At 49.1% G+C, this 23,890-nt stretch overlaps 1 protein-coding gene across 3 annotated transcripts in view; it reads left to right on the forward strand.

Annotated features, from left to right (window-relative positions):
- Positions 1–23,890, forward strand: part of LOC121188826 (transcription factor COE3-like) — a 110,903-nt gene that overhangs the window by 75,074 nt on the left and 11,939 nt on the right. For all 3 annotated transcript variants that reach the window (XM_041048744.1, XM_041048743.1, XM_041048745.1), the window contains exons 10-11: positions 1,052–1,178; positions 14,492–14,580. In XM_041048744.1, the coding sequence (XP_040904678.1) occupies positions 1,052–1,178; positions 14,492–14,580 (216 nt within the window). The remainder of the gene's footprint in view (positions 1–1,051; positions 1,179–14,491; positions 14,581–23,890) is intronic.

The following is a 23,890-nucleotide window of genomic DNA, read 5'->3' on the forward strand; positions in this document are numbered from 1 at the left end:
GGAAAAATCTGCTGCAGGTTTTTACTGCTCTGTAAAATAAGAGGTGATGCATCAGAGTGTGTGTGTGGAAGCTCTGAGTGAGAGGAGATTAAAAAAAAACTGATAACAAATCAAACATCGATATATGAACCGTGAAAAAGCGTGTTTCCTCCTGAGGTGATGACAGAATAAACAAATAAATCAGGACGCCTGGCGACGCTGCACTAACAATCCTTTAATATGACGCAACACCAGACAGAACAAACGTTTTATGTGGACGTCTCTGTCTCTGTCCAACAGAGACGGAGAACAAACTACAGGTTTCATTACAAATCATGGCTCATGAACGTGTTTCCTGCTGTTTGCAGAAGAATCATTCAGAAACTGAAGGATGGTTTCATCCGGCACAGCAGAGTCCACCAACCATCACCACATTACGCCTGGTTCCACTGCTGTTCAGTGTTACTGTGAAATGAAACAGCATTAGGTATCATTAACTGATACTGGCCACTCACCAGTCTGCCCAGTTCACCACTGGTTCTCATCACTGGGCTGTTATTTCTCATTTTTATGCTGTAAGACAATACTCAGGTGACTCAGGTGACACTGATGTGTCACATGCCAGTAGAAGAATAGTGGCTCAAAATGAGCAGGTGACAATGAGCACAGGACACACTGACACCGTCTCTGTGCGGACACCGTCTCTGTGCGGACACCGTCTCTGTGCGGACACCGTCTCTGTGCGGACACCGTCTCTGTGCGGACACCGTCTCTGTGCGGACACCGTCTCTGTGGACACTGTCTCTGTGGGCTGGTGCAGTGACTGTCATGACTTTCATCCAGTTCTTGAACAAAAATAGAAACATCTGGGTCCAGGCCCAGGTACCGCCCAGTCCACAATGCACCAGAGTCCTACGGCACCTCCCACAGGTGGTGGGCCCATGTGAGGTAGTGCCGCCCCGAGTGGGATTCAAACCCACGACCCCGACAGAGCGAGTCTCGTGCTCTACCAGCTGAGCTAACCAGGCAGCTTACCCTGACTGTGTGTTTGTGTCTGTGTCTCCCGGTCCAGCTGATCACCCCTCACGCCATTCGGGTCCAGACACCCCCTCGTCACATCCCTGGGGTCGTGGAGGTCACGCTGTCCTACAAGTCCAAACAGTTCTGCAAAGGAGCACCGGGACGCTTCGTCTACACCGGTAAGACCAACAAAAAACTCGTCTCAGAGAGAAGATTTAAATCTGAGTCTGACTCTGAGTCTGACTCTGAGTCTGACTCTGAGTCTGACTCTGAGTCTGACTCTGAGTCTGAGTCTGAGTGCTGCTGCTGCTGCTGCTGCTGCTGCTGCTGCTGCTGTTTGTCCGTCTCCTTCAGTTCCCAGGAAACTTCCTGTGTTTGTGCTGTTTGTCGTTAGAGAGGTTGGAAGAGTCTGGGCCTGTGGGTTTGCTGCTGTCTCTGGATTCATGGCTGCAGATCCACATCTCACTGCAACATAAATGTTTGATGAACATCTGCAGTTTTCTTAATTTGCAAGAAAAGGTTTTGGTTTTTTGATTTTGGAGCCTGAACTCTGTAAAAACTTATTGATTATTATCCATCAGTGTTGCCAGTTAAAGGGAAGGTTTTGGGATTTGTGGACTAATAATAATAATAATAATGATAGTGATCATGCTCTAAGTGTCATGTGGATCATGTCACTTTCATTTACCCACAGTTCAGCCTGACAGGTCTGACCTGTGGAAACACCTGACACTCTCAGGGATCAGGTGTGTTATTCACTGTAAACAGCTTCTACACGCTGAAAGTGGAGGAAACATTGTCCCCGGTGTGTCGGTCCCGTCCTCCTCGGCTCGTCCTTCAGACTCATTGTCTGCCGTCCGCAGTTTAATGTCCACACGCGCCGTCCGACGACTGCCTATCTGTCTCTGAAATCAGTGCTTCCCCTGTCCCCGATTATCCCGTCAGAATATCCAGATGTCATTCAAAGTAGCAGAAAGGTCAGATTGAAGGCTGTTTAGTGCGATAAGTAAATGTCATTGCGTTGAGCTGTGAAAGAGGCGAGTGTGTTCAGGCTTTCTGTTTAACACCGCTTCATCACCTCCTTCCTCTTGCTCTCGTCTTTGTTGGAGACGCCGCCTCCTCTGACGGCGGGACGACGCAGAGGAGGGACGAGGCAGACGCTCACAATGGGCGGTCCGGCCGCCGCCGTCGCCTCCTATTGCAATGCTAATCTGTGATTCCATTTACAGATAGGACCGACCGGAGCGGTGAGCTCTGCTTTTAGGTGGAGGTGTTGTGTGAATAGAGGCTGCTGTTATCTCCAGTGTGTTCTCCTCAGAAACACAGAGCGAAGGTCTGCAGGAGCTTAAAGCACCAAACGTCAGGTTTTCATCCACAGCCGCTCTCAGGTGATCGATCAGGTCAACCAGGTGTTTTACAGTCAGGTTCCTAAAGATCCTTCGTCATTCAAACTGCAGGTCATAATAACAAATGCTTCTGGTGTAAGAATTAAAAAAATTTAAACTGGATAAACTCGGTTAAACTGGATAAACTGGATAAACTGAACTGGGACCAGCTCTTCAGGATATAAAACATGAAAACAAACACTCCACCATGAACAGCTTGGTCCACAGTACGATAGCTGTCTGCAGCAGACAGTGTGAAGAAACATGAACATCTGACTTCGGTTTGATTGATGGGAAAACAACAAACCCGCGTGTCCCTGAAGGCATCGCGAGGCTGAACCCCGACAGGTGGCTGCATCGTAACGTCCTACACTTTCTTGTGATTCTCCCAAGTCGTCGTCGTCGTCGTCTCCCCGCTCCTCCTGCCAGAGAGGCGGCCATATTGTGCACACACATCGCCGGTTCATCTGATTTACACATCCATCTTTTAAGACTGAGGACGCGTCGGCGTGCGTTCGCTGAGCGCGCTCATTGTGCCAGCAGCGTGTTGTGTTCATGAATGTGAAATGAGCCGAGCCTTTAAATCCTAAACAGCCGAGCTGTGGATAAGTGAAGAGGAGAAGTTTCCCACTGATGTCATTTCCTTCAAGCGTCCACACTCACACAGGGACACACCAGGAGACAGACACCCATTCAGCTGAAGTCCAGGACAGGCCCTGGAGAATTCCTGGAGAGGTCCTGGAGGTTCTTGAAAATCATTGAGAAGTCCTGGAGAAAGCCTGGAGAGGTCCTTGAAAATCATTGAGAAGTCCTGGAGAAAGCCTTGAGCAGTCCTGGAGAAATCCTGGAGAGGTCCTTGAAAATCATTGAGAAGTCCTGGAGAAGTCCTTGTGAAATCCTGGAGAAGCCATTGAGGTCCTGGAGAAATCCTGGAGAGGTCCTTGAAAATCATTGAGAAGTCCTGGAGAAAGCCTGGAGAAGTCCTGGAGAAATCATGGAGAGGTCCTTGAAAATCATTGAGAAGTCCTGGAGAAAGCCTGGAGAGGTCCTTGAAAATCATTGAAAAGTCCTGGAGAAAGCCTGGAGAAATCATGGAGAGGTCCTTGAAAGTCATTGAGGTGTCCTGGAGAGGTCCTTGAAAATCATTGAGAAGTCCTGGAGAAAGCCTGGAGAGGTCCTTGAAAATCATTGAGAAGTCCTGGAGAAATCCTGGAGAGGTCCTTGAAAATCATTGAGAGGTCCTGGAGAAATCCTGGTGATGTGTTTGGTTCTTGTGAGATCAGTATGTGTGGCGGCGGCGGCGGCGGTCCACCCTGAGCTCCGTGATGAACAGGCCTCCCTCCTCTGACTCCTCAGCCTCCTCCTGCCACAGTCCGGAGGAGCGGCTCGGGGTGAAGCGACGAGCTGTCAGATCCCAGCGTTTCCCAGAGTTCCCCTCTCTCTTCCTCTCAGTGGCTTAAAGCAGCTTCAGGATTTGATCCCGAGGCTTCGCTCTGAAAAATTGGCCAAAGGCAACAAACACTCAGCAGAATGACAAGAAGCCTGAGAGGAGACGCGGTGAGACTGACTCCTGCTCAGTTATTCCGCAGCTGAGACACTGCGTCCGTAACGATCTGCACAGGAAACAGATTCTCTCTGATACGCTGCTTTTATTCATCTTCACCAAACTGGAAAAACACGCTTCCTCTCGTCCCTTCGCTGGTTCTGTCGGTGCAGATAGTTCAGGTTTTATATGAGCACGACTCAACATGGTGACTGACTCAGTGCGTTTTGTTTGTTTGTCTTTTTGCTTCTGCAGCTTTGTATTTTTTGGTTTCGTAGTTTTTTGGTCCTTCGGTTTTATCGCCCTCTCCTCAGCTGAGCAGCTGGTGTTGAATGAGGCGGGCGGTGCTGCTGGGTCCGAGCTGCCGGCCTCAGAGCTTGTAATGCACGGATCAATGCGGCCTGTGGGGGGGTCGGGGGGAGGTGGGGGTGGTGTTGTGGGATCGATGGGTGCTGAGTTATTGCGGCGCTCGGCCACTGATTTTTAGAGAGCTGTGTTTTCCCAGGAAAGTCAATACCTCCAGGCTCCTCTCATTAATTTCAACCCCATCCATCCCCCAAAGCCTCCCCCCTCCTCCTGCAGCTGCACCTGGGGATCTGCAGCCCGGGGAGGGGGGTGGGGGGTACCAGAAGAGAAAGGAGGAGGAGGAGGATGGCAAGAGAGAAACTGAGATGATGAAGTCAGATTCACATGACAGGGAGAAGAGGAGGAGGAGGGGAAGACAGACGGAGAGAAAGGAGGAGGAAGGAGAAGAGAGATGGTGGTGGAAACGATGAGATAGAGACGAAAACAGGAAGATTATAAAGTCAGATTCAGGTGAAAGGAAACAGAAAAGAGCAGGATGGATGGGGGAGGTGTGGAGAGGAATAACGAGAGGGAGAAAGAAGAGATGAGGAAGGAAAATGAGTAGAGGGAAAGAGATGTGGTCCCTGGTTTAAAACAAAACACAGACAGAAGGAGAATATTGATTCCTAATGTGGAGATCATGTTTGCATCAGATTATTGAGGTCGACTGTTTCTCCTCCAGAAAAACAAAAAAACAAAGCTCTGAGAGGACTGAGCCTGAGCGATAATCAGGCTCAGTCAGCAGGGAGGAGGGGCTTTTCCTCTACCTGTGGGGGGGACGTCTCCCCTGACAGGCCTCAACAAGCCTGACCCCGCCCCCCCAAAACATGTGTTAATGAGCTAAGTAAGTTTTAGTTGAGTTTGATGCTGAACGTAGAAACGTTCCCGTCTCTGAGCAGCTTCCTGTCGTTACCTGGAGCTGCGTCCCTGTACGCTCTGAGGCCGGTGGCGTGAAACGACGCTCACAGTTTAAAGTTTTCAGATGCGATGGATCGTTCACGTTTGACCTGTTTGACCTTTAAAGTCAAAGCTGAAGTTCATGGTCGTTAAAAACCGTTTCTCTACAGACGTGGACGCATTGAGGCAGAAGAGTTAATGTGTTTACACGTATGGATTTAAAAGATGCCTCCAAGGATTGTGGGTGTCAAACACACACACACACACACACACAGTTCCTACACCGGGGGAAGGATGTCGACCAAAACCAAAACTCTCTCGGACAGAGAGAATCAGCATCTGTTTTTAAAAATAGTCCAGTGCAGCTCAGAGGTCAGAGGTCGGCCGACACCTATTTAAAGTGTGTTTTGGAAACTTCCGGTCAGTGGGTGGACTGAGCTCTGCGGCTGAGACCGTCTCCAAACGCGATCCCTCCTCCTCTTCTTTTACAGCGTGGGTGTTCAGGTCCCTGTGGGACGGTCCCTGAGATTCAGCAGCTCTGCAGCAGATTAATGTTCGTCCACTGAAGCAGATAATTGTTTTGTTGGAATAACGAAAGTATCCGGAGGATTTAGAATCTTTATCTGAACACAGAGGTCAGATTTCTAATGATTTAACTCCCAATGGGGACAAGACTCTACTGCACTGTACTGTACTGCACTGTACTGCACTGTACTGCACTGTACTGTACTGTACTGCACTGTACTGCACTGTACTGCACTGTACTGTACTGTACTGTACTGTACTGTACTGCACTGCACTGCACTGCACTGTACTGCACTGTACTGTACTGTATGGTAGTGTAGTGTAGTGGTGTGTAGTGTAGTGTAGTGGTGTGTAGTGTAGTGGTGTGTAGTGTAGTGTAGTGGTGTGTAGTGGTGTGTAGTGTAGTATAGTGTAGTGTGGTGTAATGTAGTGTAGTGTAGTGGTGTGTAGTGTAGTGTAGTGGTGTGTGGTGTAATGTAGTGTAGTGTAGTGGTGTGTAGTATAGTATAGTGTAGTGTGGTGTAATGTAGTGTAGTGTAGTGGTGTGTGGTATAGTGTAGTGTGGTGTAGTATAGTGTAGTGTGGTGTAGTGTAGTGTAGTGGTGTGTAGTGTAGTGTAGTGGTGTGTGGTATAGTGTAGTGGTGTGTAGTATAGTGTAGTGTAGTATAGTATAGTGTAGTGTGGTGTAATGTAGTGTAGTGTAGTGGTGTGTAGTGTAGTGGTGTGTGGTGTAATGTAGTGTAGTGTAGTGGTGTGTAGTATAGTGTAGTGTGGTGTAGTATAGTGTAGTGTGGTGTAGTGTAGTGTAGTGTAGTGTAGTGGTGTGTAGTATAGTATAGTGTAGTGTGGTGTAATGTTGTGTAGTGTAGTGGTGTGTAGTGTAGTGTAGTGTAGTGGTGTGTGGTATAGTGTAGTGGTGTGTAGTATAGTGTAGTGTGGTGTAGTGTAGTATAGTGTAGTGTGGTGTAGTGTAGTGGTGTGTGGTGTAATGTAGTGTAGTGTAGTGGTGTGTAGTATAGTGTAGTGTGGTGTAGTATAGTGTAGTGTGGTGTAGTGTAGTGGTGTGTAGTGTAGTGGTGTGTGGTGTAATGTAGTGTAGTGTAGTGGTGTGTAGTATAGTGTAGTGTGGTGTAGTGTAGTGTAGTGTAGTGTAGTGGTGTGTAGTATAGTATAGTGTAGTGTGGTGTAATGTAGTGTAGTGTAGTGGTGTGTAGTATAGTGTAGTGGTGTGTAGTATAGTGTAGTGTGGTGTAGTGTAGTGTAGTGGTGTGTAGTATAGTATAGTGTAGTGTGGTGTAATGTAGTGTAGTGTAGTGGTGTGTAGTATAGTGTAGTGTGGTGTAGTGTAGTATAGTGTAGTGTAGTGGTGTGTAGTATAGTGTAGTGTTGTGTGGTGTAGTATAGTGTCGTGTGGTGTAGTATAGTGTCGTGTGGTGTAGTGTAGTATAGTGTAGTGTGGTGTAGTGTGGTGTAGTGTGGTGTAATGTAGTGTAGTGGTGTGTGGTGTGTAGTGTAGTATAGTGTAGTGTGGTGTGTAGTATAGTGTAGTGTGGTGTGTAGTATAGTGTAGTGTGGTGTGTAGTATAGTGTAGTGTAGTGTGGTGTAATGTACCGTACTCTTGGCCTGGTGCTCAGCTCTGTTTTCAGACTGAGGGTTGATGGGAAAACGTCACCTGTAAATCAAACGTCTGTAAACTGGATCTCCTCCTCCTCCTTTCAGCCGAATCACGTTTCTGTTACAGAAATGGAACAAACATAAAATACACGAAAGTATGAATTTGTTTAACGTCTCGGTTAAACTTTCATCCTTTAGCTACGATGCTCCCTTTAGCTCACATGTGCCTGATGCTCCAGGTAACACGACGTTAGACACCTCAGTCTCTGCAGACTCACAGTACGAGCAGCAGCTTCACTTCACAACATGTCGCACTGTTCACAGCAGAGAGGGCGAAGTGAGGAGAGAAACTCAGAGCAAGACACTTGATCAATCAATGGAGTCACTAACACCCCCCTCACCTCCCCCACCTCACCCCCTCCTACCCCCCCCCCCCCCCACTCCACTCTGCCTCTGCAATCGATGCTCATAGAAATTTCATGAACTTTAAACTGTGATTGACAGGCAGCTCAGGACCCAACCGCCACGAAGCCCGGGCCCTCGAACAGAGTGTGAGGGGTTTGGTTTCAGAGGTGTGTGGAGGTACGAGGCCGTCAGAGACAAATAGTAAATAAATACTGTGTGCATGCACCTGGATGAATTCTGTTTCCTGCATTTGTACACACTGAGCTGAACCTAATAAACAGAGCGTTCACTTTAAGGCCGTTAGGTTCGTAAACTCATCTGTTTTTCTCCGGTTCAGACAAAATCTGAGCTTCTCCAAACAACAACAACAAAAACCCGTTAAAGCGTCTGAGTGTGTGAAGGCTGAAGCGCAGCTCGTGTTTCACTGTGTTCTGTTAAAGCTGAGACTAGTGTCCTTGTTGTTCAGGTGTCTCACCGTGGACACAAATGGTTGTTGACCAGGGCTCAGGAACTCAGTTCCGACGTCTGTTGCGGGGCCATACGTGCTGTGGGAGCGCTGCTGCTGTCTGCCTCCCCAAAACAACCCACGCTGCACCGGGAGCGTTAAACTCTGAGGGGGCGAAGCATCTTGAACATGGCGTCTGATATGTAAGGAGGCGTCGGCGTCTCTCAGTCACTGAGCGTTTATCACACAGCGGTAATGAAACAACACGAGTGGGTTCGCGTCCTCGTCTTTGATCTCGGCTCTTGTCTTGTCTTTTAATAGACAGCAGAAGTGTGCTCTCCGCCGGGGGAATTCCTCGACTCTCAGCAGAGACGCACCACATTTCATATATCAAAGAGCACAGCGGCACCGCTCCACTTAGGGAACGGGGACCTGTGGAACTAATGTCAGGTAATTAGCTGTTTCTGTGGGGGCATTTTCAGCCGCCACTCCAGAAAATAATAACTTCTCAGGTGGGGGGCCTATTTCTTTGAGGCACTCTTCTTCTTCCCAGCCCCGTCGCTGGGCTCTAATCATGAGGAGGTAATTATTCACTGATTAACGTGCTGGATCTGGGCGGATGTTCGCTCTAATCACAGCGGTTGTTGCGTCAGCGGTGGCTCTCGGAGGAGGAAGCAGAAGGGGAGTGGGTGTTCTGTCGCAGGACGACAGGAGGCGAGATCTGGGTTACAGAGTGAGGACGGACGACGTATCTGTCCCCCCAACAGACGCAGAGGAGGGAGGATGAGACGAGGTTATATGCAGCTCTGAGAATACCTGGCAGGTGTCCCGGGGCTGGGGGGGTGGGGGTTGATTTGAGCTTCTTCTGAGAATAGAAGTGATGTGAAGGTTCTGAACGCACCACACCTTATTATTATTATTATTATTATTATTATTATTATTATTATTATTATTATTATTACAGCATCATGCAGAGGAGGTGGTGTGTGAGGCCACCGATGGGCTCCGGGCTGAGAGCCACAGACAGAAGCTGCTCTGGATCTGTAGGTGATCTACTGAAGAATGAACTGAAACTGAAACCAGGCTTTTCTTTAGAATCCAAAGGTTTTTAGTACTCGATCAAATCTCCGGGATTAAACGGGTAACAAACCAAACGCAGCTCCGTTTGTTGTTGTTGTTGTTGTTGTTTGTGTGACCCTCCTCTGTGCGGCTCCTCTCTGCGGTGACTGAGCGATGAATTGAAAGTCGGAGGAATAAAGCAGCAGATCAATAAGCCGGTGAAAGGATGCATCCAGGGTGTTATGGCTGCTTGTCAACAGCCTCGGCCCCCGCTGACGCCAGTTGGCCACTTGACAAGCAGCAAAACAAATCAGCCCATCCACTTAAGGCTCAGCATGTTGTGCATCTGTCAGCGCCCCCCCCCCCCACAAAAGAAGTGAGGAATCATCAGCGGCGGCAATCCGTGGGCAGCGAGGCCAAACGCCGCGCTGACCTGCATCAATCATACAGCCGGGGGAGATGGAAAATTGCGGCGCATGTTGCGGTGGGATGGAGAAGCGTCTTGAAACGTGTCGGGGGAGTCGCCACTCAGCGGCGTGTTTCATATGGAACATGGAGTCTATTTGAAATGATAAGTGTAATATAGGAGGAAACCACGCAGAGCTGCAGCAGATAAAGTCTGTCTGCGTCAGAGCGAGCAGCTCATCGGGGACATGACTGCGCCTTCGACAAGGCCATCACCGCACAAACACAAAGGTAAAGGTGAGCGGGGATCCCCCAAAGTGCATATTTCATCTCCGGCTGGTAAATATGTACAAACCAACCGCATCGAAAAACAGATTCCCACTCAGAGGACGGGAGGCCGGCGGTGCTGAGAACCAGCAAATGAGAAAGAGCGAGAGATAAATAAATGTAAACAGTTGTGAGGAGGAGGATGTAAACAGAGGCTTAGCGAATGTATACACGCTCCTCTGAGGCATGGAGGCCTGTTGAATTGTGGGAGCTGATGTGAGCGGGGTAATGAGCCTGCAGAGATGTTGCAGTAATCCACCATCCTCCCTCCAGAGCTCTGATCCTCTGATCTGTTATCAGCCAGCATCTGCAGCAAGAACCACGGAATTATCACAGACTGAAGCGAGAGGAAGAGGAAGATTCACCCTCAGGCTGTCTCTGATCCTCTGTCAGCTCCACACAGGACAGGTGAGACTCACCTGTGACTGAGCGAATCAGAATCAGGTGATGGAGGAGGTGGTCTTCCACCTGGAGAACAGCAAACGTACAGGAATCAGCGTGTGAGCTCAGATTTCATCTTAAAATTCAGTAATTCACTTTCATTAAGGCCTTTGTGTACAAAGACGAGGACCTCACCCTGTACCCTGAAAGCATCGGGAGTCCAGTGAGACGTGGTCTCACTTTCTGTCCTGGTTAAAGCTCACAGCTGTGTTTGTTGTTGTCTTTCCCAGTAACGGCCCCCGGGTGCTGAGTTAAAGCTGGGAGCTGTTCAGGGTTCTGCAGGGTTCTGGATTCCGTGGTTCTGGTTTAGACGGTGCAGGTTCAGGGCGTCGGTTCTGTCTCGTGTCAGTCTGACGCCCTGTGACTTTGTCGTGACCTCGATTTGACCCCTGACACCTTTGAGGTGGGCTTTGTGTTTTTGAGGGGGTCTGACTGTGTGACAAGAGCCAGGCGTTACCATGGGAACGGGCTGTTGAACTGTGATTGGTCACTGTGGACTTCGGGAATGGGTTTGGACAGTAAAGACTGTCCTCGTGCTGAAGCATTTAGCCTGCTTTTATTGTGAAAGCTACCACTACTGCTCACACCGGCCACGAGTAAGACTCAGTGTTTGTTGGAAACAGAGGACGTGGACTGGATGAGGACAGCTGCTGTCCATGTGTCGATCCGTCCGTCCGTCCGTCCATCTGTCTGTCCGTCCGTCCGTCCATCCGTCCGTCCGTCTGCTGAGCTGTGACCTCAGCCCAGTTGTTCCTCTGTGACTCCGCCCTCCTCTCCGTGGACCCTCAGTCTCTGTTCAAAGGTTTTTACACACTGACTTTTATTTTACAGTATTATTTTACTGCTGTGATTCCACTTTTATTCTTCTCTCATCTTATTATTTTTTACTGCCTTCTGGTTTTAGCTTGTTTCATTTTACTGTACGTGGAAATGTACTTTATGTATGTGACACTGGCTTTTATGTGACTGTTAAAGCTCCTTAAAGAAAAGGCCGTTGTGATTCTTCAGATATTATTCATGAAGCAGGACGCGCTCGTTCCTCTTTTCAGACGTGATTCCGGTGTTTTTGTGGCGACAGGAAGTGAATATCTCTGCTCATAGACGTGTAAATATCCACAGCTGAAGGATTGGAGCTCCGACCCGCCGCTCGCTGCGTCTCCTCGTCTCCTCTGATGCTGCAAATCTGCCGTCGAGAAATTAGTTTAACGTGTAACCTGCCTCTCCCCTCCTCCCCTGCTCCTCTCCCATCTCTCCCCCTCGTCTCTCCTCAGTCACTTAGTCGCCTAATAACAGAGCGTTCCAATCAGCGGGACACCAACCAACCGTTTGATCACTTTCACAGCGAGGAGAGAGAAAACACCAACCAGAGAGAGCGATAAATACTTGATTAAATATATAAAGAATCCCCCCTCGTCCCCCCTCGCCTCTTTCTCTCCCCCTCTCACCTCTGAATTATCTTCCTCTCCTCCTCCTCTGATTTATAAAAAACATCAGACAGCAGAAGAAAACGTCGGCCGCGGCCTCTTCGCAGAGAAAAAAGAGAGAGAGAGAAAAATCAATACAAATTACGATGGAGAAAGTGGCACTGATGCCTGGAATTGCAGCATATGTTTACACTAAATCAGGCAATCTGTCTTCATATGGGCGGTGTAATGCGTGGGGGGGGTCAGGGTTCGCGCTGCCAGCCGCCGCTCTCCAATTACTCGGGCTCTTTGCAGGGAGGCAGCCGGTATCGATTGGCTGGGAGGAGCGCGGGGCCCTGCAGGCAGCCAATGGGGCGCTGGGGTCAAAGTGCAGCGCGATTTTAATAAGGGGAAGTAATGGGCTTAATTTCTGCAGAGGGAGGGCTCTGAGCCTCAGAGCCGCCGGCCCAGAGCTTCATTAAAAGCCTCTGTCTTTGTCTCTCTGTCCGTCCCGCTGTGATCACAAGCGGAGGATCACACTCTGTCTCTGAGGATCAGCGGCTTTTTATCACGTCCCTGCACCAACACATCACAAACACTCAGGAATCAGCTGTTTGCTCACACTGATGCTGGAGGATGTGTTCAGGTGTCAGACAGACAGTAAACGCCTCACAGTGTAATAAAGTACAAACACAGAAGTGAAACTTTGTCACCCTCCCTGGATCTGTTCCAGGTCACAGGTCACAGGTCACGCAGCTGACAGCTCAGATGCAGATGAAGAGTTAAGCACCCGCCCCCCCCACTCCCCCCCTTCCCCTCCCCCCTCCCTCCCCCCTCCCTCCCCTTCCTGAGTGTAAATGGCTTTTTATTCAATCACAGCAGTTCCCATAGTGCCTTTCACTTGTTGTATAAGTTGGGCTGTGTGTTTGTGTTGTGAGAGGCCGTCTGGTTTGGGATTGGTTGCTGATTGCTGCTGGTGTCGTCCTGACGCATTATCTCCATTCATCCTCTGCTGCTCTGCATCTCCCCAAAAAGTCTCTTTGGGATCCAACAATGAATCCCTCTTTGATTCGCGGCGTGCGGCGGTAATAGATTCGGGCCACGCTGCTCTCTGCTTCCTCACCGGGAGGCGGGGAGACGAGAAACCCAACGTGGCAGCCTCTGCGGCGAGGGCCACGTCCCTCAGCGCTCTGTCACCCTTCAGATATCATCCCCACCCCAGTCACAGCCTGAAAGCCCTTTTTCTCCTCCGCCTTCCGCCGCTCGAAACGAGCTCCGACAAATTTGATTTAGCAGCTCGCGGTCGCCCATTCCCGGGGAAAGAAAACAAATATTGTTATAATGGTAATAACATCTATTTGGAGCGCTGGCGACAAACGGTGGCAGGGCCCTTTGAAGGAGACCCCTCTGCGCTGCCGTATAGCTGCCTTATTCTTATTCATGAAAGCCGCGGTTATGCATATTAGTGCAAACTAGCTATTCTACTCACCGGCATTTGGAGTGTCAATCATCCTTACAGAATACAAGAGCCAACGGTGACAAAAGCGGAGTGGGCAAGATCGGCTGACAAATTGTCCCCAAAGTCAAATTTGACAGCCTTTTATGATTAATGGGCTTGATTATGGAGAAGTATCTCCCCGAACTCATTTCCGGGTGTTTCTCCTGCTCTCCGCCCTGCGTGTGGAGAGGAGGAGGAGGAGGAGGAAGGCAGTCTGTTTGTGCAGGTGAACGAGTGCAAGAAGAAAGAAAAGAAAGAGGCTTGTGGAGGGAGGTTGGATTGAATTAGTGGTGAAAAGGCAGAGGAGGACAGGAGGAGTGTGAGGTCTCACGCTTAATGAACAGCAGGAAGTTCAGACAGAGAGAGATCAGCTGACTCTGCTCTCTCTCTCTGTTACTGTTCACTGTCAATAAGAACCAACAGACCGAAGATCACTGAGTCTGGATCAGTGTTTGGTCAGATCCAACATTTTCTTTACTTCTGCTCAGACGGCAGCATCAGGCTCAGCTGCTCAGACGGCAGCATCAGGCTCAGCTGCTCAGGCGGCAGCATCAGGCTCAGCTGCTCAGGCGGCAGCATCAGGCTCAGCTGCTCAGACGGCAGCATCAGGCTCAGCTGCTCAGGCGGCAGCATCAGGCTCAGCTGCTCAGACGGCAGCATCAGGCTCAGCTGCTCAGACGGCAGCATCAGGCTCAGCTGCTCAGGCGGCAGCATCAGGCTCAGCTGCTCAGACGGCAGCATCAGGCTCAGCTGCTCAGACGGCAGCATCAGGCTCAGCTGCTCAGGCGGCAGCATCAGGCTCAGCTGCTCAGGCGGCAGCATCAGGCTCAGCTGCTCAGACGGCAGCATCAGGCTCAGCTGCTCAGGCGGCAGCATCAGGCTCAGCTGCTCAGGCGGCAGCATCAGGCTCAGCTGCTCAGGCGGCAGCATCAGGCTCAGTCTGACTGCAGAACTTCACTGAATTTCACCCAAAACGTCTGAGCTCTTAATACAGCAGGTCTCAGTGTGTGTGTGCGTCGTCCTAACGCTGCTCTCTCCCTCTCTCTCCTTCTCTCTCCCTCTCTCTCTTTCTCCCTCTCTCTCCCTCTCTCCCTCTCTCTCTCTCTCCCTCCCTCTCCCTCTCTCTCCCTCTCTCTCTCTCTCCCTCCCTCTCCCTCTCTCTCCCTCTCTCTCCCTCTCTCTCTCTCTCGTCCTGCAGCCTTGAACGAGCCGACCATCGACTACGGCTTCCAGAGGCTACAGAAGGTCATCCCTCGCCACCCCGGGGACCCTGAGAGGTTACCTAAGGTCAGTGGAGACAAGTCATTAAGTCAATGCTGTGTGCGCTGCTCGGGTCAAAGGTCAGAGGTCAAATTCAAGGCCGTGAAGTTTGTTTTGTCAGGCAGGTTCGACCCAGAATGCACCTGTCACTCGGAGCTGTGTGAGTGTTTAATCAGGTTTCACAGCCACATTAAAGGCTGGTTTAAAGCTGGAGTGTCTGTTTGTCCCTCTGTGGCTGCCGTAGACCACCTGCACTCCACGAGTTTCAGGCTCCTCGTCTTATTTAATGCAGCACAGGACCAGGGTTGAGTTTCCTGATTGGATTTGTTGGTTCTGCTCGGTACACTCTTGGCACCGCCGGCTCTCCGCGCTGCCAGCGGGGCAGATTGTTCCTGATCCTTCAAACAGGGAACAGCTGTTTATGGGAGCAAATCCTGCCGCCGCTGCTCTCGCTGCGTTTTGGTTCCCTCGGCTGGCGAGGAGGCAGGTTTGGACGGCGGGGGGTCGCTGGCTGAGAGGCGGCGAGGGAAGCCATGATGTTTGAGCTGATGAATGTGGAGGGTCAGGGTGGTGCAGGTGATCAAAGTTTCCTCCGACTCCAGTAACTCGTGTTTTTCTTTTTATTTCTCACCTGATCAGAAACAGATGATTCCACTGAAAAACATTAAAAAGTCAAAGTTTCTGACTGAAAGTGCTGAGAGGCTTAAAATCATCACGGCAGTGGACGTCCTCAGAGCCGCTTCCTGTGGACAAACCCAAAGCAGGTCAACTGTCATTTAAAGTGTGAGGTGATTTGTGTTTCCCAGATCGAGCTTCATAAATAAAGTTGTTTCTGTAGATTCAGTTTTTTATCACTGAGAATTAAAGCCGATGTTTTTAATATTTTTTTTTTTTTTTTTTACATCCGTGTGGACGTGTGTGTCCACGTGTCCATCGCTGGACGTTACCTCCACCTGTCGATCAGACCAAAGCTCAGTGCTGCTGCAGCTCTGAAGCTTTGATTCACGTCGTTTTTCTGTCATTTCAAACTGAACAGCTTTCAGGTCTGAGGCGTCGGCTGTGACGACCTCTGACCTGATCGGTCACGTGACTTCACAGCTGATTCTGAAGCAGCTTTAAACTCAGGTTCAGGGGCTTTAACGTCCTGAAAAGAAGCAAAACCACATTTAAAAATCCATTAAACATAAACAGCAGGTTCTGGGAAACAGTCGGCAGTGAAGCAAAGTGTGTGTGATTTGTAGTTAAAAACACAGGAATGCTCCTTTAAGCTTTGTGCAGAATAACATCAGTAGTGAAATCTGTCTGGTCTGGTTGTGTATTCACCCACAGACACAGACACACACGCACACACACACGCACACACGCAGCGTGCAGCCGTCAGGTGCTGTGGTTAGTATGAAGAGATTATTTTGGCGGCTGCTGACTGCGAGGCTAACTGAGGCAGATTCTTTGAGGCAGCGAGCGGCGGCGGCGGCGGCGAGCATCAGATGGGCTCTGACACTCGAAAGCAGCTGCCAAATTGAAACCATTTATCAAAATCTGACATCGGAGATCCAGTCACCAAAAAAGCAGTTTATTTGTAAATTGATACTAATAGTGAGCATACATTGTCTGGCCCCTTTGATGCCCCCGTCTGCCTCTTAAATATTTATTTATTCAAAAGAAAACTCAATAAGACCAGTTGTTTTTTTTCTTTTTTTTTGGACGAGAGAAATCACAGCGAGAGGAAAAGCAAAGCAGCGAGCTGTTGGGTCGCAGCCGGCGAGGCGACAGGGCGGCGAGGATCATGTGACCGAGCAGCGGCGGGTTAACTGGGCTTGTCACTTCTCTTTTGTTTTCACCTGTAGCCGGCTGTCTGCAGAGGACAGAGGAGCGATGGAGAGAGATGTGTGGTTTTGGGTGTTGGACAGGCGAAGCGACACAGAACAGATTGATTCGTCGTAGAACGTCAGGTGGAGGATTGTGGGGGAGAGAGTGTGTTCATCCAAACACAGGCGGCAAACATGGAGGAGAAACACCAGGAGGATTTTCTGTGAAAGGTGCAAAACTGGCCTGAATCACCAGCGACAGACCCAAGCATGTTTAGCCTAGCTTAGCACAAAGACTGGAGGCAGGGGGAAAGTGTTAGCATGGCTCCATCTGCAGCTCCAGAGCTGAGCTGTTATTATGGAGCTGTTATTCCTGCTTCGTGCTTCTTTACGCTTCTACTGCACAACATTTACCTCAGGGGAAGATTTGATTAAAAAAGGAAACGATCTGCTTTTAGATTTATTAGAAAACTAATGTATGAATGTGAAAAATATCCATCCCAGTTATTATTCAGTTATTATTCAGTTCCACGTTACACAGAGCCTGTGGGACTCTGTGGGAGCTGAAGCGTCGACTGTGAACTCTTTGTCCTGCGTTGTTCCCTGTCTCTCTCTGTCCCCTCGTCGTCTTTTCTGTTGGTTGACGGGTTGTTTCAGCTCTAGTTTCGTTGACATTGTGAGCTCAGGGCCGCAGAGACGCTGCGTTTGATGCAGACCAGGCGTCATTAAACCCGACAGCGATGCTGCAGCAGCAGCGGCGAGTGCTTCAGGTCGTCTCCGGCTGCGTGTGTCCTCTCTGCGTCTGCCCGTTGGCCCATCCAGACTGGAAATGAAATTAGAGGGCTGAACCTGATCCAGGAGAAACCCCAGAGGTCATCAGTGACCAGTTGGCCTCACAGTGTCTGTCCGTCTGTCCAGAGCGAGACACGGACGCATGCTGCCTTAAAAATCTGAGCTGTGAATCCAACAAAGTTCCCTTCATCTGTAACATCAGAGTCTTTTAACTGAAGAAATGAAAAGTGAAAACCTTCCTCGGTGGTGTCAGAGTGACAGGTCGAACCTTTGTCAGGCAGAAGGTGAAGCATCGTGTTCAGTCAGAGCAAAGTGGGAGAAACAAACTGAGATTAAAGACGTAATTAATGGATTTATTAATGATGAATACATCATTTACTAATGCTGCATCGATCAGCTGTGAGCCAGTCGAAGAACAGCTTTTGGGTTGCCAGGTTGTGGTAAATCCTCCCCAGCAGGACGTTTATTCATTAGAGAGACCTCACCCACAGACTGATGGACCACTTACCTGCTGGCAGAGATCTGCAGGACGTCTGGACCTGAACCCATTTACAAACGGCTTCTTTATAAACGGCTCCTGATCAGAAAGTGCAGCTCAGATTTAACGGCAGGAGCCGCGAAGCTCCAGGTGATGTGTGAACCATAAGGTGGATATTAAATGTGTTTGGCGTGTTGCGTGTGCATCTTTAGCTCTGATCATTGACCCCCATCCGGACTCACGGGGCGTCTGAGCGTTCAGGGATTATTAATTCCAACCCACTTCATGAATGAGGAGATTTCCTGCTCTCATTGAGAATAATGAGCAATATTCAATTCATGAGCTGAATTTTAATCAGTTTCCTCTGAATGGAATTAACCCCACACCATGTCCCACATCATTAGAATACCTCTCCGCCTGATAATCGCTAATCTGGAGATCCGGCACGATGCAGCGCTGCTCCTGCTCCTGCTCAGTGTGCCGGTCCATCCATATTTTATAGAGATCAGTGGGGCGGCGGCTGTATCTGTAGCTCTGCTCAGGGTGATTTATCATTGTTAAGGCCGCTGTCTGATGGCTTCTCCTCCAGGGTCACGCTGATCCCTGTTTGCCCCGCACCTCCTCAACCACGGAGCCGGCCCCCCGTAATTAAGCCCCTAGAAACCAATGGAAGAAAATAGAAAAAAAGAGAGAGGGAGGAGGGAGAAGAAGGAATATGTCAAGAGACGGACAGAAGAAGGGCAAGGGCACGAAGGCCACAAGGGTGCAGCCTCCGAGAGGTGGTTTTTTCTTTTATGCTTTTAGGGAAGAAACAGTGAAAGAGTGGGAAAAAGAACCTGATAGAAAAACACTGTAAAAACAAAGCAGCTCCTCTGATTTTAGCCTGAAATTCTTCTTCTGTGTTTGAACCGTGTGTAATTCTCTGGATCTGCCCTGTTTTATTTTATATTAGTGTTTTATTTCTGTGTGTGTGTGGACCTGAAGTCCACTTCACAAATGCTAGTTCAGCTTTGCAGAGACCAGGTTTTAAAATGAAGATGCAAATATTTTTAAATAAGTTCTCTCAGTGCATCATTTCCTTTAGAGCAGAGCCGCTGATTTTAGGATTAACGGAAGGTTTGAAGCTTAATGTCTGATGTGTGTGTGTGTGTGTGTGTGATTGGTCACATCGAACCAGCTCCACGACCGAGCAGGTGGACGTTTGTTTCCACACACAGGCTGTGAACACATTTGCTCCGCGAGCCTCTGAAATTCAGCCCGTCACCCAAAATAAAATCCACTGTAGTAAAACTCAGAACCTGGACCAGCCCGAGCTTTCTGTGGTTTCCTGTCTGAGCGAGTCCAGTTCAATCGTACCTGCTGCTCCTGTCGGCAGCGATTGACCACGACGCCACGCGAAGACGAAGGTCTGTCGCTCGGAAAGAAGGAGAGAGGCGGAGGAGTGCTTTTCACTCAGAGCTCTACGCTGTAAAAAATCTCCACACAGTCTTTCCCTGATTCAGAGCCGTTTTTCTCAGTGTGAAGAGTCTGACTGTCGACACTGAGAGTCCAGGACCCCCTCCCCCCACCTCACCCACCTCACCCACCCCTCCACCCCTCCTCAGTGCTGAGCTGATTAAACCCACTGAGAGACTCCTGTTTCTCTCCACCTGAAAACTCCCTGTAGCTCAGTGTGTGTGTGTGTGTGTGTGTGTGTGTCCACATACATGTGAACTCCATGCATCGCACACGTACGCTGCACAGGAAACAGATTTTTCTTTTCGTTTGCCTTTGTGCTGGCGGCTCCTGCTGTTTCTGAAAAACTCACATCTGTTGTTTAAAGCAGTGAAACTCCGTCCACGCTGCCCGCCGTGTTCCTGGCTGGTAAAGGTGGAGCTCGTTTTAATATTCAGCTCATTTACTGCTGAGCAGCTGAATCTGTAATAACACATCAGAGTTTATTTTCTGAATCTGTAGTTAAATGTTCAGCAGTATTTACAGTGAATGTCCCTCTGAGATCAGAGGCAGTGGAGCAGTAAAGCACAGGTACCTGAGACTTCTACCTGTGAAAGGTTCTGTGATCTGGTTCCTCTGAGCCTTAGAACTCCACTGTTTCCAAAAACCATTGAATCAGATCAAATGTGGATGAATCCGCTGCTGAAAATAGTCCCTGCTGTGTGTGAGCAGCTGTCGTCTGTAACGCCGCTGGTTCATGAATGAACGAGTTCTGATGTTGCAGCTCCTCCTTAAAGATCGTGAATGAGTGAGTAAATCCAAACGCAGATGGTTTTCAGACGTGATGAATTTATTTAGCTCTGAAAACTTAATCTAACACAGAGGGAGAAGTTTAAATGAATTATCCAAACTGTAGGAATGTGTTTTCCTCTCCACCTTCTTCTTCCTCTTCTTCTTCTTCCTCTTCTTCTTCTTCTTCTCTCCAGGTTTTCAGTTTTATCTGAAAATGACCCAACGTGAACTTTGCAGGGACACATCAGATCAGACGGACACGAACCGTCTGGATCAAACGTCTTATATCTGAGTTTATTTCAGTTTCTACTGAGACGCTGCTCAGGCTTAAAGGGACAGTCCACCAGGTGTCCACAGGTAGATCAGCTTGTCCTGGTTATCAGAAAGGCTCTGCAGCAGGTTTAATCTGTGTCATGTGACTCCCCCAGCTGTAGCTCCAACACAGAATGAGTGGAATGACCCTTTAAACACCTCAGGTGAATGGAAACCTGCCGTCTCTCAGCCAATCATTAACCCTCTGCATCGTTAGCTTGAAGCGGATTATCCAATCAGCTGCCTCCGTTCCTGAGCTGTTTTATATGTCCAGTTATCCACTCTGACTCCCCCTCCCTCCCTCCCCACCCACCTCCTCCCCCTGAATCCATCCATCCCCTCACATCTGAAGGGAAACACCCAGAGACCCTCATCCTGTTCACCTCCCACCCCTCCTCTCTCCTCCGTCTCCTCCATCTTCTTCTCCCATATTCCCCCGACTCCCCCCTCCTCGCCCCCCACCCCCACCCTTCTCGGAGGTGTGGGTCAGTGATAAGAGATGATGATGATAACCGGGAGCCAGTGCATTACCGTATCGATCGGGGCAGGCCTTTCAGCGCCGTTAAAGCGCTCGCTGCTCTGATTGCCGGCACTCGCTCTGACAGGAATCCAATGGCGCTGTCTGTGTGTGTGTGTGCGTGTGTGTCTGTGGAAGGGTGTGGCCGAGCAGCTGATGTGTGTGTAATGCTGTGAATGGGGATGTACAGTGGAGCAGCGTGGAGGCAATTAGCCGCTCTGACAGATAACAACACGGAGCAGCAGCAGCATCGAGACTGAAACTGGATCTGATGCATAAAAACACAGAAATCAACATCACTTTGTTCAGTCAGAGCGGGAAATCTGCAGGAAGAGGAGACACTGACAGCTCCCAGGCTTTTATTGGTCGGTGTGGTGAAGTGTTTTTAGGATGGAAGTGGTGTTTTACTCCATCAGCTGCAGCTCCAGGCCTCAGCATCCAGATCCTCTGCAGGTCCTTACCAAAGGTTTGACAAGTCTGGAATTTATAAAGACATGAAACGGTTTGTTGCTGCTGTCGACAGTGTGTGTGTGTGTGTGTGTGTCAGGACATGTTCTCAGTGACAGTGACAGTGGGCGGCCGTGGCGCAGCAGAGTGCAGCTTTAGACTTTGGACCGGCCTGGGATCCGAGGGTCACCGGTTCGATCCCTCGACCAAGCACAACGACCATGTGATGCCTAATCACTGTGGACCACACTGACACTTTTTCCAAGACACCTCACCCCCCGCCCCCCCAGACTCAAACTGTTATTGCCCCTGTCAGGCTCAGGGTATTAATTGGTGGGAGGGTCAGAGCTGATCAGGTATTGATTGATTTCTGATCTCAGCTCGGATCAGACGACAGCTTCTCATCTCTCTCCTCCATTTGTGGGTTTAAGGAGAAGAATGTGTGCTGTTGTATTTAGAGATCAGAGAGTCGCCGAGAACAAATGAACAAGTACACACACACACGCACAGACACACACACACACACACACACACATGCACACACAGACACACACACACAGACACACACACACACTCTCTCTCTGAGCAGCAGCGAGGCCTCGGAGGCGTCATTAACTTGAGAAGGCTGTTGTGTCTGTCAGGACCTAATGAAAATAGAAGGACACACACACACTAATACACAATCACATAATACACACCACATACACACACATACAGCGCACAATGTACTCATCTCACACACACACACACACAAGAACTTAAGTGTGTGTGTGTGTGTGTGAGAGGTTTCAGTGTCTACAAACTGTATTTTTCAGGTGTGTGTTTTTCTGCATGTGTATGTGTTTGTGTAACAGTGTGTGTGTGTGTGTGTGTGTGTGTGTGTGTGTGTGTGCGTGTGTGTGTGTGTGTGATGAGCAGCTGCTGCCTCGTGGCGTCTCACTGCTGCAGCCGAGCGAAGGAGACATTAACTAACTTCTGTTTTCTAATGGAGATTAATGAAGCCAGAGGAGGAGTGCACACACACACACACACACACACTCACACACTCACATACACACACTCACACACACACGTCCTTTCACCTGTGAGGGCTGATTTTGGGTTTTAGCTCTGAAAGAAAATGAGAATAATCGAAAGAAAAAAGAAGGAAACAAGAGAGAGAGAAAGATGTAAGGGAAGGAGAGAAGAAAGGAAGGAGAGAGGAAGGGAAGGAGAGAAGAAAGGAAGGAGACAAGTAAGGAATAAAAAGAGTTGGAAGGAAAGGACATAATGAGTCTCATCTCAACACACACACACACACACACACAGTGCTGGCAGTCGCAGGCGGACAGATTGTCCTACAATAGAGAGGGATGCTGCTGGGGGGCGGGGGGGGGTTGATTGACAGGAGGCCATTCATTCACTGAAAACGCTCTGTGTCACACACACACACACACACACACACAGTGTGAAGGTGTGTTTCCTGTCTGACATGTGACCTGTGGCTCGTACAGCTGACGCCACCACTCACCGCTCAGGAACGTGGGAAAGTGTCCTTCTCTCCCGTCTTTCCCACGTGCAGTGAACGCAGCATCAGCTCAAAGTGCAGCTCAGTGAAACGGTCTGCTGCGTTCAGGTGCTGCTGAGAGACTCAGTGATTCACAGTGATGCGTTCACTGTCTAAGTTTTCATGTCACAAACAGAGGCTGTGTTGCATTTACTGACAAGCTCTGCTGTAGGAAAATCCAACACTGAGAAAGTGAAGAGCAGAATCCATCAGCTCTGTGAAGTCACTGCAACCATCAAATACTCTCAGTGTTTGAGCAAAATAAAATATTTTATTCTTAATAGATAAAGATTTTTAGGACAAAGGTAAACAAACCATAAATAACAACTTTTCCAAATCTGCTTTTATTAGGTACAAACTCTGATCTGACCTCTGACCTCTGACCTCATCGCTGAGTTTAGACGTTTCATCTTCGTTCTTCAATAAAAATGAACAAATTCTACAGATTTTTTTTAAAGGTCTGTTTATTGATTTCATTGATCTGAACTAAAGCTCCTGATGTTTTTAGGACAAATTAGTCCAAAGTGTCTCTAAAGCTACTGAGTGTCTTTAAAAATCTACCGACAGCAGTTTCACTGTTTCACCGTTTCACTGCTTCACTGTTTCACTGATTCACTGATTCACTGTTTAACTGCTTCACGTCCAGGCTTTTTTTTCTCTGGTCGATGTGAGGATTTTTTTGGGGGAGAAAAAACTCTGGATGTTGTTCTGTTTCCATCTCAGTGTGTTGGATCGTCTCCTCCGAGGTCATCGTCTGTCGTGGGAAAAGAGCGCTGAGTGTGTGTGTGTGTGTGTGTTTTTCCCTGTCGAAGGCCGGTTTGTTGCCAGCACTGAGGAAACACTGTGATTGGCTGGGAGGAGAACAATGTGGTTTATGGTGACTGTTTGTGCTGTGAGTCACAGGAGATGTTTGTTTGGACGCTGCAGCTCCAGCAGAAGTTCAGACGAAAAAACACCAGAGTAGAATCCAGAGTAGAATCCAGAGTAGAATCCCCTGTGATCTCCTGCAGAGATGACAAGCCACAGATTTAAGCAGCAAACTGCAGCAGGTGATGGAGTCAGACTGATCCTGATGGTTCAGAGTCAGACTGATCCTGATGGTTCAGAGTCAGACTGATCCTGATGGTTCAGGATCAGACTGATCCTGATGGTTCAGAGTCAGACTGATCCTGATGGTTCAGGATCAGACTGATCCTGATGGTTCAGAGTCA

The sequence above is a fragment of the Toxotes jaculatrix genome, chromosome 10 (assembly GCF_017976425.1).
Source record: "Toxotes jaculatrix isolate fToxJac2 chromosome 10, fToxJac2.pri, whole genome shotgun sequence".
NCBI lineage: Eukaryota > Metazoa > Chordata > Actinopteri > Toxotidae > Toxotes > Toxotes jaculatrix.